The sequence below is a fragment of the Microcaecilia unicolor genome, chromosome 4 (genome assembly GCF_901765095.1).
Source record: "Microcaecilia unicolor chromosome 4, aMicUni1.1, whole genome shotgun sequence".
Taxonomy (NCBI): Eukaryota; Metazoa; Chordata; class Amphibia; order Gymnophiona; family Siphonopidae; genus Microcaecilia; species Microcaecilia unicolor.
In genome coordinates this window covers 214,941,002-214,953,118 of record NC_044034.1, presented here as the reverse complement: position 1 = coordinate 214,953,118, position 12,117 = coordinate 214,941,002, and the positions used below count along the sequence as shown (strand labels likewise).

The following is a 12,117-nucleotide window of genomic DNA, read 5'->3' as shown; positions in this document are numbered from 1 at the left end:
CTGGTATTACACTTCCTTAAAATGGTATATGGAACTTTTTTAAGGTGACACTTAGGGGCTCATTTTCAAAAGAGAAAAATGTCTAAAAAGTGGCATAAAGCAGCATTTGGATGTTTTGCTTGCCAAAATGTTCAAATTGCTATTTTCAAACCTATTTTGCAGATGTTTATCTATGCAGTTCATCTGCAGTGCATCCAAATCACAAGGGGACATGTTGGGGTTGGGATTAGGGCGTTTTAATACTTGGACATTTTTCTGCCGTAATGGAAAAAAAAACAAAAATGTCCAGGACTAAAACTAAGATGTTTTGAGCTAGACCTGTTTTAATAATGACAAAGCCACAAAAAGTACCCTAAATGACCAGATTACCTACCACTGGAGGAATAAAGGAATGACACTCCCTTATTCCCTCAGTGGTCACTGACCCTCTCTCACCCCCAAAAATGTGAATGAAGCAGTACATACCAGGTTCTATGACAGCTTCAGATGTTATGGCCAGTCCCATTAGAGCAGCAAGCAGGTCCCTGGAGGCGTCTAGTGGTTGGCGCAGTTCACTGTGGAGGACCCAGGCTCATAATCCACTCCAGCTGTTACACTTGTGGTGGAATGTGCCAGCCCCACAAAACCCACCAAAAACTTACTGTACCCACATATAGGTGACACTTGCAGACATAAGGGCTATTGCAGTGTTATATAGTTGGGAACAGAAAGTTTTTAGTGGGTTTTGGAGGGCTCACCATACAATTCTGGTCGCCGCATCTCAAAAAAGATATAGTGGAATTAGAAAAGGTGCAGAAAAGGGCAACGAAAATGATAAAGGGGATGGGACAACTTCCCTATGAGGAAAGGCTAAAGCGGCTAGGGCTCTTCAGCTTGGAGAAAAGGCGGCTGAGGGAAGATATGATAGAGGTCTATAAAATAATGAGTGGAGTTGAATGGGTAGATGTGAAGCATCTGTTCACGCTTTCCAAAAATACTAGGACTAGGGGGCATGCGATGAAGCTACAACGTAGTAAATTTTTAAAACGAATCGGAGAAAATTTTTCTTCACTCAACGTGTAATTAAACTCTGAAATTCGTTGCCAGAGAATGTGGTAAAGGCGGATAGCTTAGTGGAGTTTAAAAAAGGTTTGGACGGCTTCCTAAAGGAAAAGTCCATAGAACGTTATTAAATGGACTTGGGGGAAAATCCACTATTTCTGGGATAAGCAGTATAAAATGTTGTGTACATTTTTGGGATCTTACCGGGTATTTGTGACCTGGATTGGCCACTGTTGGAAAAAGGATGCTGGGCTCGATGGACCTTTGGTCTTTGCCAGTATGGCAATACTTATGTACATATGTACTTATGACGTGTACCTGTAAGCTTTTATGTGAAATCCACCCTAGGATGCCCCACTGCTCTGCTGGGATGTCTGTTTAGTCAGTCTACTAAGAATGCTGGCTCCTCCTACATCCCAATGGTTAGATTTTGTGTATTTTTCACTTGTACATTTTTAATTCAAAAACAGACCAAAAAGATAAATGCGTAGAGCACAAACACACCTGGCAAATAGCCATTTTCGGGAAAAAAAAAGGCGAGTTGCTGTTTTGAAAATGGTTATATTCGCCGCTTGGATTCTGGACTGACGTGGGGGGGCATAATCGAACAGGGCGCCCAAGTTTTCATGAGGGCGTCCTTGCAGGACGGCCCCGCGAAGGAGCGGGGAAACCCGTATTATCAAAACAAGATGGGCGTCCATCTTTTGTTTCGCTAATACGGTTGGGGACGACCAATTCTCAACATTTAGGTTGACTTTAGAGATGGTTGACCTAAATGTTGAGATGGTCGACCTTAGAGATGGTCGTCCCGGTTTTCAGCCTTAATGGAAACAGAGGACGCCCATCTCAAAAACGACCAAATCCAAGCCCTTTGGTCATGGGAGGAGCCAGAATTCTTAGTGCACTGGTCCCCCTGACATGCCAGGACACCAACCTGGCACCTTAGGGGGCACAACAGTGGACTTCAGAAATTGCTCCCAGGTGCATAGTTCCCTTACCTTGGGTGTTGAGCCCCCCAAAACCCACTCCCCACAACTGTACACCACTACCATAGCCCTAAGGGGTGAAGGGGGGCACCTGCGTGTGGGTACAGTGGGTTTCGGGTGGGTTTTGGAGGGCTCACATTTACCATCACAAGTGTAACAGGTGGGGGGGGGGGGGGGGGGGGGTGGACCTGGGTCCGCCTGGCTGATGTGCACTGCACCCACTAAAACTGCTCCAGGGACCTGCATACTGCTGTCATGGAGCTGGGTATGACATTTGAGGCTGGCAAAAAAACTTGTTAAAGTATTTTTTTTTAGGGTGGAAGGGGGTTGGCTACCATTGGGAGTAAGGGGAGGTCATCCCCGATACCCTCCGGTGGTCATCTGGTCAGTTTGGGCACCTTTTCATGGCTTGGTCGGCAGAAAAAATAGACCAAGTAAAGTCGGCCAAGTGCTCGTCAGGGATGCCCTTCTTTTTTCCATTATCAGCCAAGAACGCCCATCTCTTAATCACGCCCCAGTCCCGCATTCGCTATGGTGCTGACACCCCCCCGTGAACTTTGGTCATCCCCACGACGGGAAGCAGTTGAGGACGCTCAAAATCGGCATTTGATTATGCCAATTTGGGCAAACCCTGAGAGAAGGACGCCCACCTCCCAATTTGTGTCGGAAGATGGGCACCCTTCTCTTTCGAAAATAAGCCTGTTAGACGTCATAGCAAAAATGCCCCTCCATATCTTTCTGCTTGATAGGCTACAAATGGATTGTGTGCCTGTGAAAGGCCTGGTCAGTCATGTTTGGACTAAGCCAGGGGTAGGCAACTCCGGTTCTCGAGAGCCGCAGGCAGGTCAGGTTTTCAGGATATCCACGATGAATATGCAGGAGATAGATTTGCATACCATGGAGGCAGTGCTTGCAAATCTATCTCCTGCATATTCATTGTGGATATCCTGAAAACCTGACCTGCCTGCGGCTCTCGAGGACCGGAGTTGCCTACCCCTGGACTAGGCAATCCTGCAGCCCTTAATAATTTGCTTCCTGTCAACTGTAGCTGCTCGTACAGTTTGAATCTGAAAAGCTTATGAGCTACCAGACTCCAGGTCATCAGAGGCAACCTCAGCCAGTCTTGGTTTTACTCCCATTGTATGCAATGAGGGTAAAACCAGGACTGGCTCAGTCTGTCCCTGAACAACGTGGATCCTTCAGGTAGATTTGCTTTTTATAGCATTAATTTGATCCCAGCTGCACTCCTTGCCAGCCTGTAGCAGCAAGAGACACTTTTTATGGTTTTTACTTCTGGTGTATATTGGTTGTTTTAAGGCTTCTGTGCATATGTGACCGAGGTAAGATATTCTGCTGATAATACTCTATGACTACTGCATTTTACACTTCTGTACTGCGATGACCCTGAAGAGTTCCAAGCGGTGCACAAAAATCCAAAGAAGCAGGACAAAACTCCTGGAAGATACATCAATTAAAAATATCAGAAAGAAATATAATTTAAAAAAATCTATTTGTAAAATAGGACCTATAAATAGATTTTGATGGCTTTCTTAAATGTACATGAGCACACAGTTATGGAATGCATTACCTACAGATTTGAAAGCAATCAATGAAACAACTATCTTTCGAAAATCTCTGAAAACATTCTTCTTCAACAAGGCCTACAATGAGAGCCTACCACCTCACTAAGTCACCTCGTCAACCCACTCAATTATGAACACCCAACTTCTACAACTACCCCAATCACTCTCTTCCTTCCTCTCTCTTCCCTTCCCTGATCGCTACACATTACTAACTGTATCTGATATCCTGAAATGATAATGTTAACAAATCTATGTAAGCCACATTGAGCCTGCAAATAGGTGGGGGAACGTGGGATACATATGCAATAAATAATAAATAAATAAATAATAATGTAGAATAATGAAAAGTTTGCTGAATTTTTAATGGCAATGAATTCCACTAGCATGGTGATTGATAAAAATAAGATTCCATTAAACAGGGTTTTATATTCTTTAATCTGTGGTCATATATTGTTGGTTTTACTGTACCATGTTTCTTAATAAATAGATTTGAATATAAACAGAGTTTTATATTTCACACCCCTTGGGCTGGGCATTGGAATAGCAAGGACAATCTGCATCGTGGCACTGAATTTCTAATTTAGAGATGGATTAGATTTTCTAAATATTCTGGAGCATATCCATGAGTTATTAAAAAGGTCTTAGAACAAAGTTTAAATATGTGTTTTCTTGTAGGAAATTATTTTTGTTTAGTTTTGATGTTGGTATTATATTTGCAGTGCCACTTTTTATATATTGCATGACTGGTGGCAAGGATGTGACTACTGCTAGCTAATCTGGAACTACTGCCGGCCCAATGCGGTCGCCAGCAGAGTTCCGTCTGGAGCGCGCGCCATTTCTGGTGCTCCATAATTTGTTTTTTCTATAGTGCAGCACTAACCTGGCGGTAATCAGGCATCACTGCACACCTCAATGGATGCCCACCACATAGCCACGTGGTAAGGGTTATCTTACTGCGTGGCCACTGTTTCTGGACATTTTACTCACTGCGGTATAAAGGGCTTTGTCACGCAGGAAAAATGGCCCCTGCCGCTACCGCAGGGCCCTTTTTCATGTTGCTTAATAAAAGGACCCCTAAGTTCTTTACGTTTATCTAACCAGAACCAACTGGTTACCCCTGCTATTAGCCATATCAGACTTCAATCCAGTCATCATTTTGCTTTTTTCTCTTTAAGTCCAACTCTTTGGAATGTTTTACCCTTTGTACTTTGTAATGAACAGTCCTATCCTTGCTTTAAAGGCTCATTTATTCACTATTGCATACTCCTTCAGTCTTGAGTTATAACGTCTGGACCCAGCATGTATGGCAGCCGTCGGCTCCCGTTGTTATTTTATTGCATTTGTTTTATTGTACTTGTTTTACTCTTTGTCTCTTGATTGTACTTTCTCCTTTTCTATCGTGAGTTGTACTTTTTTTTCCTTTCATTTAAAAATTGTTATTTTATTGTTTGTAAACTGCTTTGATTTTTTGGAAGGCGGGATATCAAGATTAAATAAATTACACTAAACCAATCCATAAGCTTACTAAGCTTTGTTCTGAGAATTAGGAGTGTCAAGTGCTGAATGTTGTCAGCAGAAATAAAAAAAAAGTGTGAATCCCAGGCTTTGAGTCAACAGAGCCAAGGGTGCTAGAAGGATCTTAAAGAGCATAGGAGCTAGTATGAAACCTTGAGGGTACCCTGCAGTGAAGGGGGAGTGAAGTAGGACATGTCTCTTGCCATCGAACAATAAAAGTTCGCCCTTGTAAGGAGAAGCAAAACCAATTGGGTACAGTTCCATTGAAGCCTATATTGGCCAGTCAGTGCAATAAAAGATCATGATCTATAAGAACGAAAGCAACAAAACTTCCTTATCTTGATTAAGATGAGATTGAATAAAGAGTAGAATCACAATGAAGGCTATGATATTTTCTAAAGCAATGATATTTTTTTCTAAGGCTTGTTTAATTTCGGTGTAAGATATTTACTTTTTCTAAGAAGTCATCTAATTTTCCAGAACTTAGACAAAAATGGTAACTTAGAAACAGGCCTGTAATTAGTAAAAATATTTTTATCTAAACAAAGTAGATAGTGGCAGACCTGTTCAGAAAAGCATATCCCACCGACCCAACATAAAAAACCTGGATACCTGCGACATAATGAAACCAAAGACCGTAATGGACATATCCTAACTCTTCCTCTCCCTCTCTAATGTCCCCCCAATTGTATTTACCACACATGTACCTCTCTCTACCACAATATCACCTTGTAATTGTTCATACTTGTATTAGTTCATACCGGAATCGGCTAATGCCGTTTACGGTACTATGTAAGCCACATTGAGCCTGCAAATAGGTGAGAAAATGTGGGATACAAATGTACCCAATAAATAAATAAATAAATAAAGACCTGTACGGTCTATCCAATCTGCCCAACTCATTACATATGGTATGAAGTACATAAGTATTGCCATACTGGGAAAGACCAAAGGTCCATCAAGCCCAGCATCCTGTTTCGAACAGTGGCCAATCCAGGTCACAAATACCTGGCAAGATCCCCAAAAAGTACAAAACATTTTGTTCTGCTTATCCCAGAAATAGTGGATTTTCCCAAGTCTATTTAATAATGGTCTATGGACTTTTCCTTTAGGAAGCCATCCAAACCTTTTTTAAACTCTGCTAAGCTAACTGCCCCTATCACATTCTCTGGCAATGAATTCCAAAACCCAATTACACGTTGAGTGAAGAAATATTTTCTCCAATTCGTTTTAAATTTACTACATTGTAGCTTCATCGCATGCCCCCTAGTCCTAGTATTTTTGGAAAGCATAAACAGACGCTTCACATCTACCCGTTCAACTCCACTCATTATTTTATAGACCTCTATCATATCTCCCCTCAGTCATCTTTTCTCCAAGCTGAAGAGCCGTAGCCGCTTTAGCCTTTCCTCATAGGGAAGTCGTCCCATCCCCTTTATCATTTTCGTTGCCCTTCTCTGCACCTTGCATGATGTAACTATAATTCGGGTTCCTCTTTCCCACATGCATCACTTTTCACTTGCTCACATTAAACATCATCTGCCATTTAGACGCCCAGTCTCCCAGTCTCGTAAGGTTCTCTTGTAATTTTTCACAATCCTCCCGCGATTTAACGACTTTGAATAACTTTGAGGGGCATAATCGAATGGCGCCGGCCAAATCGATGGCCGGCTATCTTTGGGGCCGGCGCCATAAGCGGGAGGAGCCAAGCGTATTTTCAAAATATGCTTGGCGCCAGCCAAATCACTCGCCGGGTTTAGAATAGGATCACCGGCGGATTGCTGGGTTTAGATGAGATGGCCGGCTCCGTTTTCCAGCCATAATGGAAACTGGACCCGGCTATCTCAAACCCGGCGAAATGGAAGGCATTTGGGCGTGGGAGGAGCCAGCATTTGTAGTGCACTGGCCCACCTCACATGCCAGGACACCAACTGGGCACCCTAGGGGGCACTTCTAAAAAATTTAAAAAATTACACAATTAGCTTCCAGGTGCATTGCACCCTTCCCTTGGGTGCTGAGCCCCCCAAATCTGCCCCACAACCCACTGGCCACAACTCTACAGCATTACCACAGCCCTAAGGGGTGAAGGGGGGCACCTACATGTGGGTATAGTGGGTTTTGGGGGGGTTTGGAGGGCTCACATTTACCACCACAAGTGTAACAGGTGGGGGGGGGGGGGGGGGAAGGGCCTGGGCCTGAAGTGCACTGCACCCACTAGAAACTGCTCCAAGGACCTGCATACTGCTATCAGGGAGCTGGGTATGACATTTGAGGCTGGCATATAGGCTCGCAAAAAATGCTTTAATTTTTTTTGTGTGTGGGAGAGGGGGTTGGTGACCACTGGGGGAGTAAGGGGAGGTAATCCCCGCTTCCCTCCTGTGATCATCTGGTTAATTGGGGCACTTTTTTGGGACTTAGTCCTAAAAATAAATGGACCAAGTCCAGCCGGCGAAATGCTCGTTTGAGCTGGCTTTTTTTTTTCCAATATAAGGGGAAGCCGGCCATCTCGTAACCACGCCCTGCCCCGCCCCTTCCCGCCTTCGCTACCAACTATCTTGTCCCACAAGTGATTTGGTCTGTCCCCCTCTTGCCTGCATGCCATGTGGTCTCTCAAACATCCCTCCTCCCCCACATACCTTTTAAATAGCAGATTTTCACTGGCAGCAAGCAGCAACTAATACACACTGCTCATGTTGGCCCCACAGTCTTCCCTCTGATGCAATTTCCTGTTTCTGCATAGGCGGAAATACATCAGAGGGAAGGCTGTGGGGCCAGTGTGAACAGTATGTATCAGTCGCTGCTCACTGCAGGTGAAGACATGCGATTTACAAGGTATGCAGGAGGTAGAGTAGTTGGGAGTTTTCGGCTGGTGGGGCTTGGGGATCTCTGCCAGCCACATCATAGGTGTGGTGCTACTGGGTGGGCCTGAGCCCAAAGTGGATGGGCCTGGGCCCACCCGGGCCCACCCTTGGCTACGCCACTGGTGGGAGGAGCCAGCATTTCTAGTGCAATGGTCCCCCTGACATGCCAGGACACCAACCCGGCACCCTAGGTAGGGGGCACTGCAGTGGACTTCATAAATTGCTCCCAGGAACATAGCTCCCTTACCTTGTGTGCTGAGCCCACCAAAACCCAGTACCCACAACTGTACACCACTACCATAGCCCTTACGGGTGAAGGGGGGGCACCTAGATGTGGGTACAGTGGGTTTGTGGTGGGTTTTGGAGGGCTCGCTGTTTCCTCCACAAACATAACAGGTAGGGGGGATGGGGCTGGGTCCGCCTGTCTGAAGTGCACTGCACCCACTAGAACTGCTCCAGGGACCTGCATACTGCTGTCATGGACCTGAATATGGCATAGAGGCTGGCACAAAATATTTTTAAAGATGTTTTTTGAGGTTAGTGACCATTGGGGGAGTAAGGGGAGGTCATCCCCCATTCCCTCCGGTGGTCATCTGGTCATTTCGGGCACCTTTTTATGCCTTAGTCGTAAGAAAAACAGATCTGGGTGAAAACGTCCAAGTGCTCGTCAGGGATGTCCTTGTTTTTTCGATTATGGGTCATGGACGTCCAAGTGTTAGGCATGCCCAAGTCCTGCCTTCGCTACACCTCCGACACGCCCCCTTGAACTTTGGCCATCCTTGCGACTGAATGCAGTTGGAGACTTCCTAAATCGAGCTTCAATTATACCAATTTGGACGTCCCTGGGAGAAGGATGTCCATCTTCCGATTTATGTCGAAAGATGGACGTTCTTCTCTTTCGAAAATGAGTCTGATAGTCACTTCTAAACTAAAAACTGGATAGATGATGCAGGATATATGGATATGAATAAGCTTCTTTTAAAAAATGCATGCTCAAACAAAGATTGGAGGTATGTATTTTAAAAATATGCATACGTTTTGGCAACGGTTCAGTGAAAAAGTACTAAATACCAATAAACTTTTACAACCGCTATGTTTATTTGCATCTCTTATAGACTCCTGAGGCAGGCATTTATATGCCGAAACACAGCCACTGCATCAAGTCTTTTGGTTTATTTTTAATAAATTCTTATGTACTAAAATCATTGTGTCTCCCTTGTGTTCTTTGGAAGAACCTACCCATCCTACTCTTTGATTTTTGTGCCCAAAGTTAGACTCTGTTAAGATCTGCTCTATAAAGGTCACTTACCCCTGGATTCTATATAGCGTGCCTAGTGTTCCATGCCAAAATCCAAGAATATTCTAAAATAACGCACTTAACTTAATTGGCTTAATAAGGTAATCAGTGTTGATAAAAGCACCAATTGGCAATAATTAGAATTTATGCACACTACTCCCTAAGGGGCCCTTTTACTAAGTCGCATTGGCGCATACACGTGTACAACATGTGTCAATTCAGAGTTACTGCCTGTCTACAACTTGGCTCGGAGGTAATTTCAGTTTTTTAAATGTGTCCGCTATGCGCATCGTAAAATATATTTTATTTTTTGGCTAATGACAAAAACCGGGTGGTAATCGGCATTGTACACACGTTGACGATTACTGCCCGGTTAACACATGAGACCTTACCGCTAAGTGAATGGGTAGAGGTAAGGTCTCAGACCCAAAATGGACATGCGCCAATTTTGATTTTGCCGCACGTCCATTTTTAAGGCCTTTTTAACAGGTGTGCTGAAAAATGGATCTGCATGCATCCAAAACACACGCCTACCCTAGCGCTGCCCATTTTTCAGTGCACCTTAGTAAAAGGACACCTAAGCGTATTCTGTAATGCACTACGCCTAAATTTGAATGCATGCAGGCAAAAAGGGGCATGGTTATAGGTGGGAAAATGGGTGTTTTGTGAGCATTCCACAATTTGTGTGTGTTGTTATAGAATATGGCCCTCTGCGCTTAAATCTACATGCCACGTTTTCATTGGTGTAAATGTAGGTGCATAGTTTTAGGCGCTAGGATATTGACAGAGTATTCTATATACCGCACCTAAATCTAGGCACTGCTTATAGAATATGCTTAGGCGGAAATATTTTCTGCACAGATTTTTTAAGCGCCATATATAGAATCTGGCCCTAAGTGCTAAGTAACCTTTATAGAATAGCGCTTAGAGTGGATTCCCATGCTCAACTTTGGCAACAAGGAGTTATGACTGCTGAAACCCGATGTAAATACTTACACCCAACTGATAGCAGTTGGACATGCGAATCCAATTATTATATAACATTGTGCCTAATTTCTGGGAATGCCTCAACCTGCCCATTTCCTTTTCATGGCCACACCCCTAGAGTTGTACGGTATAAAAGTTAGGCATTGCTGTTATAGAATAGTGACTAGGGTAGATGCGTGAACACATCCAAATTGATGACAATAAACTCCAATTATTGACTGTTGACAATTCATTAATGCAGCAATTTGCACATGCATCTGCCCTGTGTGCCCATATTTGACCATGCAATTTGGGGTGCTATTTTGTAAATCCAGAAAACCAGTCTGTATGCAGGTGAGCATTTTTTGATTTCACTTGACAAATCCTTTTTTTTTTTTAGATCCCCAAAGCGCTCCCATGAAGAAAAGGACCAGGACTGGGATGATGGCATGAGGGAGGCTGAGGCCAATCTGGAGAAGATCCGCTTGAACCAAGAGCAGAAGGAGAGCATAGAGTTTGAGAGGATGAGGCAAAAGCAATTGGAGGTTGAAGCTGAACTGGAGGAGGAACGGTACCGAAAACAATATGAACAGGAGGTCAGAGGTTACTTTTATTATGTAATCCTTGTTTGACTGGTGAGCTTCAGGACAGGTTACTTTCGGCCATGTTTACTAAACTGCGCTAGAGGCGCGTTAGCGTTTGTAGCATGCGCTAAGCATTAGCGCATGCTAACCATGTAGATGCCCCTAATATTCCTATGGGTGTCTACATGGTTAGCATACGTTAATTTTTAGCACACCCTAAAAATACTAGCGCACCTTAGTAAACAGGACCCTTAAAGTGTTTTTTAGGACTGTGAGGTCAGGACCAGGATCAGTAAGCTAGGAGACTGAAAGACACCGTAAATCCACATATTCAGCACACTCCTTTCACCCAGTATGTAGGTCCAGGCTGGAAGATACAATTCCAACCAAAGCGTTTGCTTTCTGTGCTACAACCAAAGTGGTTTACCTATTGGGCTAAATTTAGTAAATGACACTCAAAAATCAGCACCGAAAAAAAAAATCAGCCATCAATGCTATTCTCTAATGGGCACTCAAAGACGAACACTCATCATAGAATAGCATTGAGTGCTGGCACCAGGACTTGTGCCTGCTGAAACCGGGTGTAATTCCCATCACCTAATTTCTGCGCACATCCCCGGTATTCTATAACACTGCGCTCAAATTTTAGGAATGCTCCTGACCTGCCGATGCACCTCCAATGGCCTTGCCTCTTTTTCAGTTGCACGCTATGGGATTTGGGCGCATATCGTTATATCATAGCATGTAGCAAGATGTGCGCACAAATTCAAATTGGTGCCAATTAGCGCCCAATTACTGCACAGACTGCTTTTTACCAAAGAGGTGAAGTGGATTGTAAATACCGCTTGGTTACTTTAGCCCTTGACGCAGCCCTTACGTGGGTGAAACACATCCAGTGTCAGGCTTTATTATAAATCTCATATGAATAAAGTATTTCTCAAAGGACCCTTTCCTGTGTGATCTGCTCCTTTAATGCCACTGTTTTGGATCTTGTGGATCACTTGCTCTGTTGTTTCCTTGGCCTCAACTCCAGGGGCATATCTAGACATGACATTTTTTTTGGGGGGGGGGGGCACTAGGCATATAGGTGTGAGTAGTGCCTGGTATACTCCTAAATAATGCCTTCGAGTGCACTTCATAATGGGTTTCTAAGTAACAGTCTGTCCTGCATCAACATAAACTACATGCACACTTATGGAAACCTTGGAAACACTGACGCTTCTAAATGAAGTTGCATTATCCCATTACTTAAACTTTGCCATTATAGTTGACCTTGAGTCTGCT

The 12,117-nt window shown here is 43.9% G+C and overlaps 1 protein-coding gene across 3 annotated transcripts in view; it reads left to right on the top strand.

Moving 5' to 3' along the window:
- Nucleotides 1-12,117, top strand: part of LSP1 (lymphocyte specific protein 1) — a 257,446-nt gene that overhangs the window by 184,646 nt on the left and 60,683 nt on the right. For all 3 annotated transcript variants that reach the window (XM_030201230.1, XM_030201228.1, XM_030201229.1), the window contains one exon: nt 10,650-10,845. In XM_030201230.1, the coding sequence (XP_030057090.1) occupies nt 10,650-10,845 (196 nt within the window). The remainder of the gene's footprint in view (nt 1-10,649; nt 10,846-12,117) is intronic.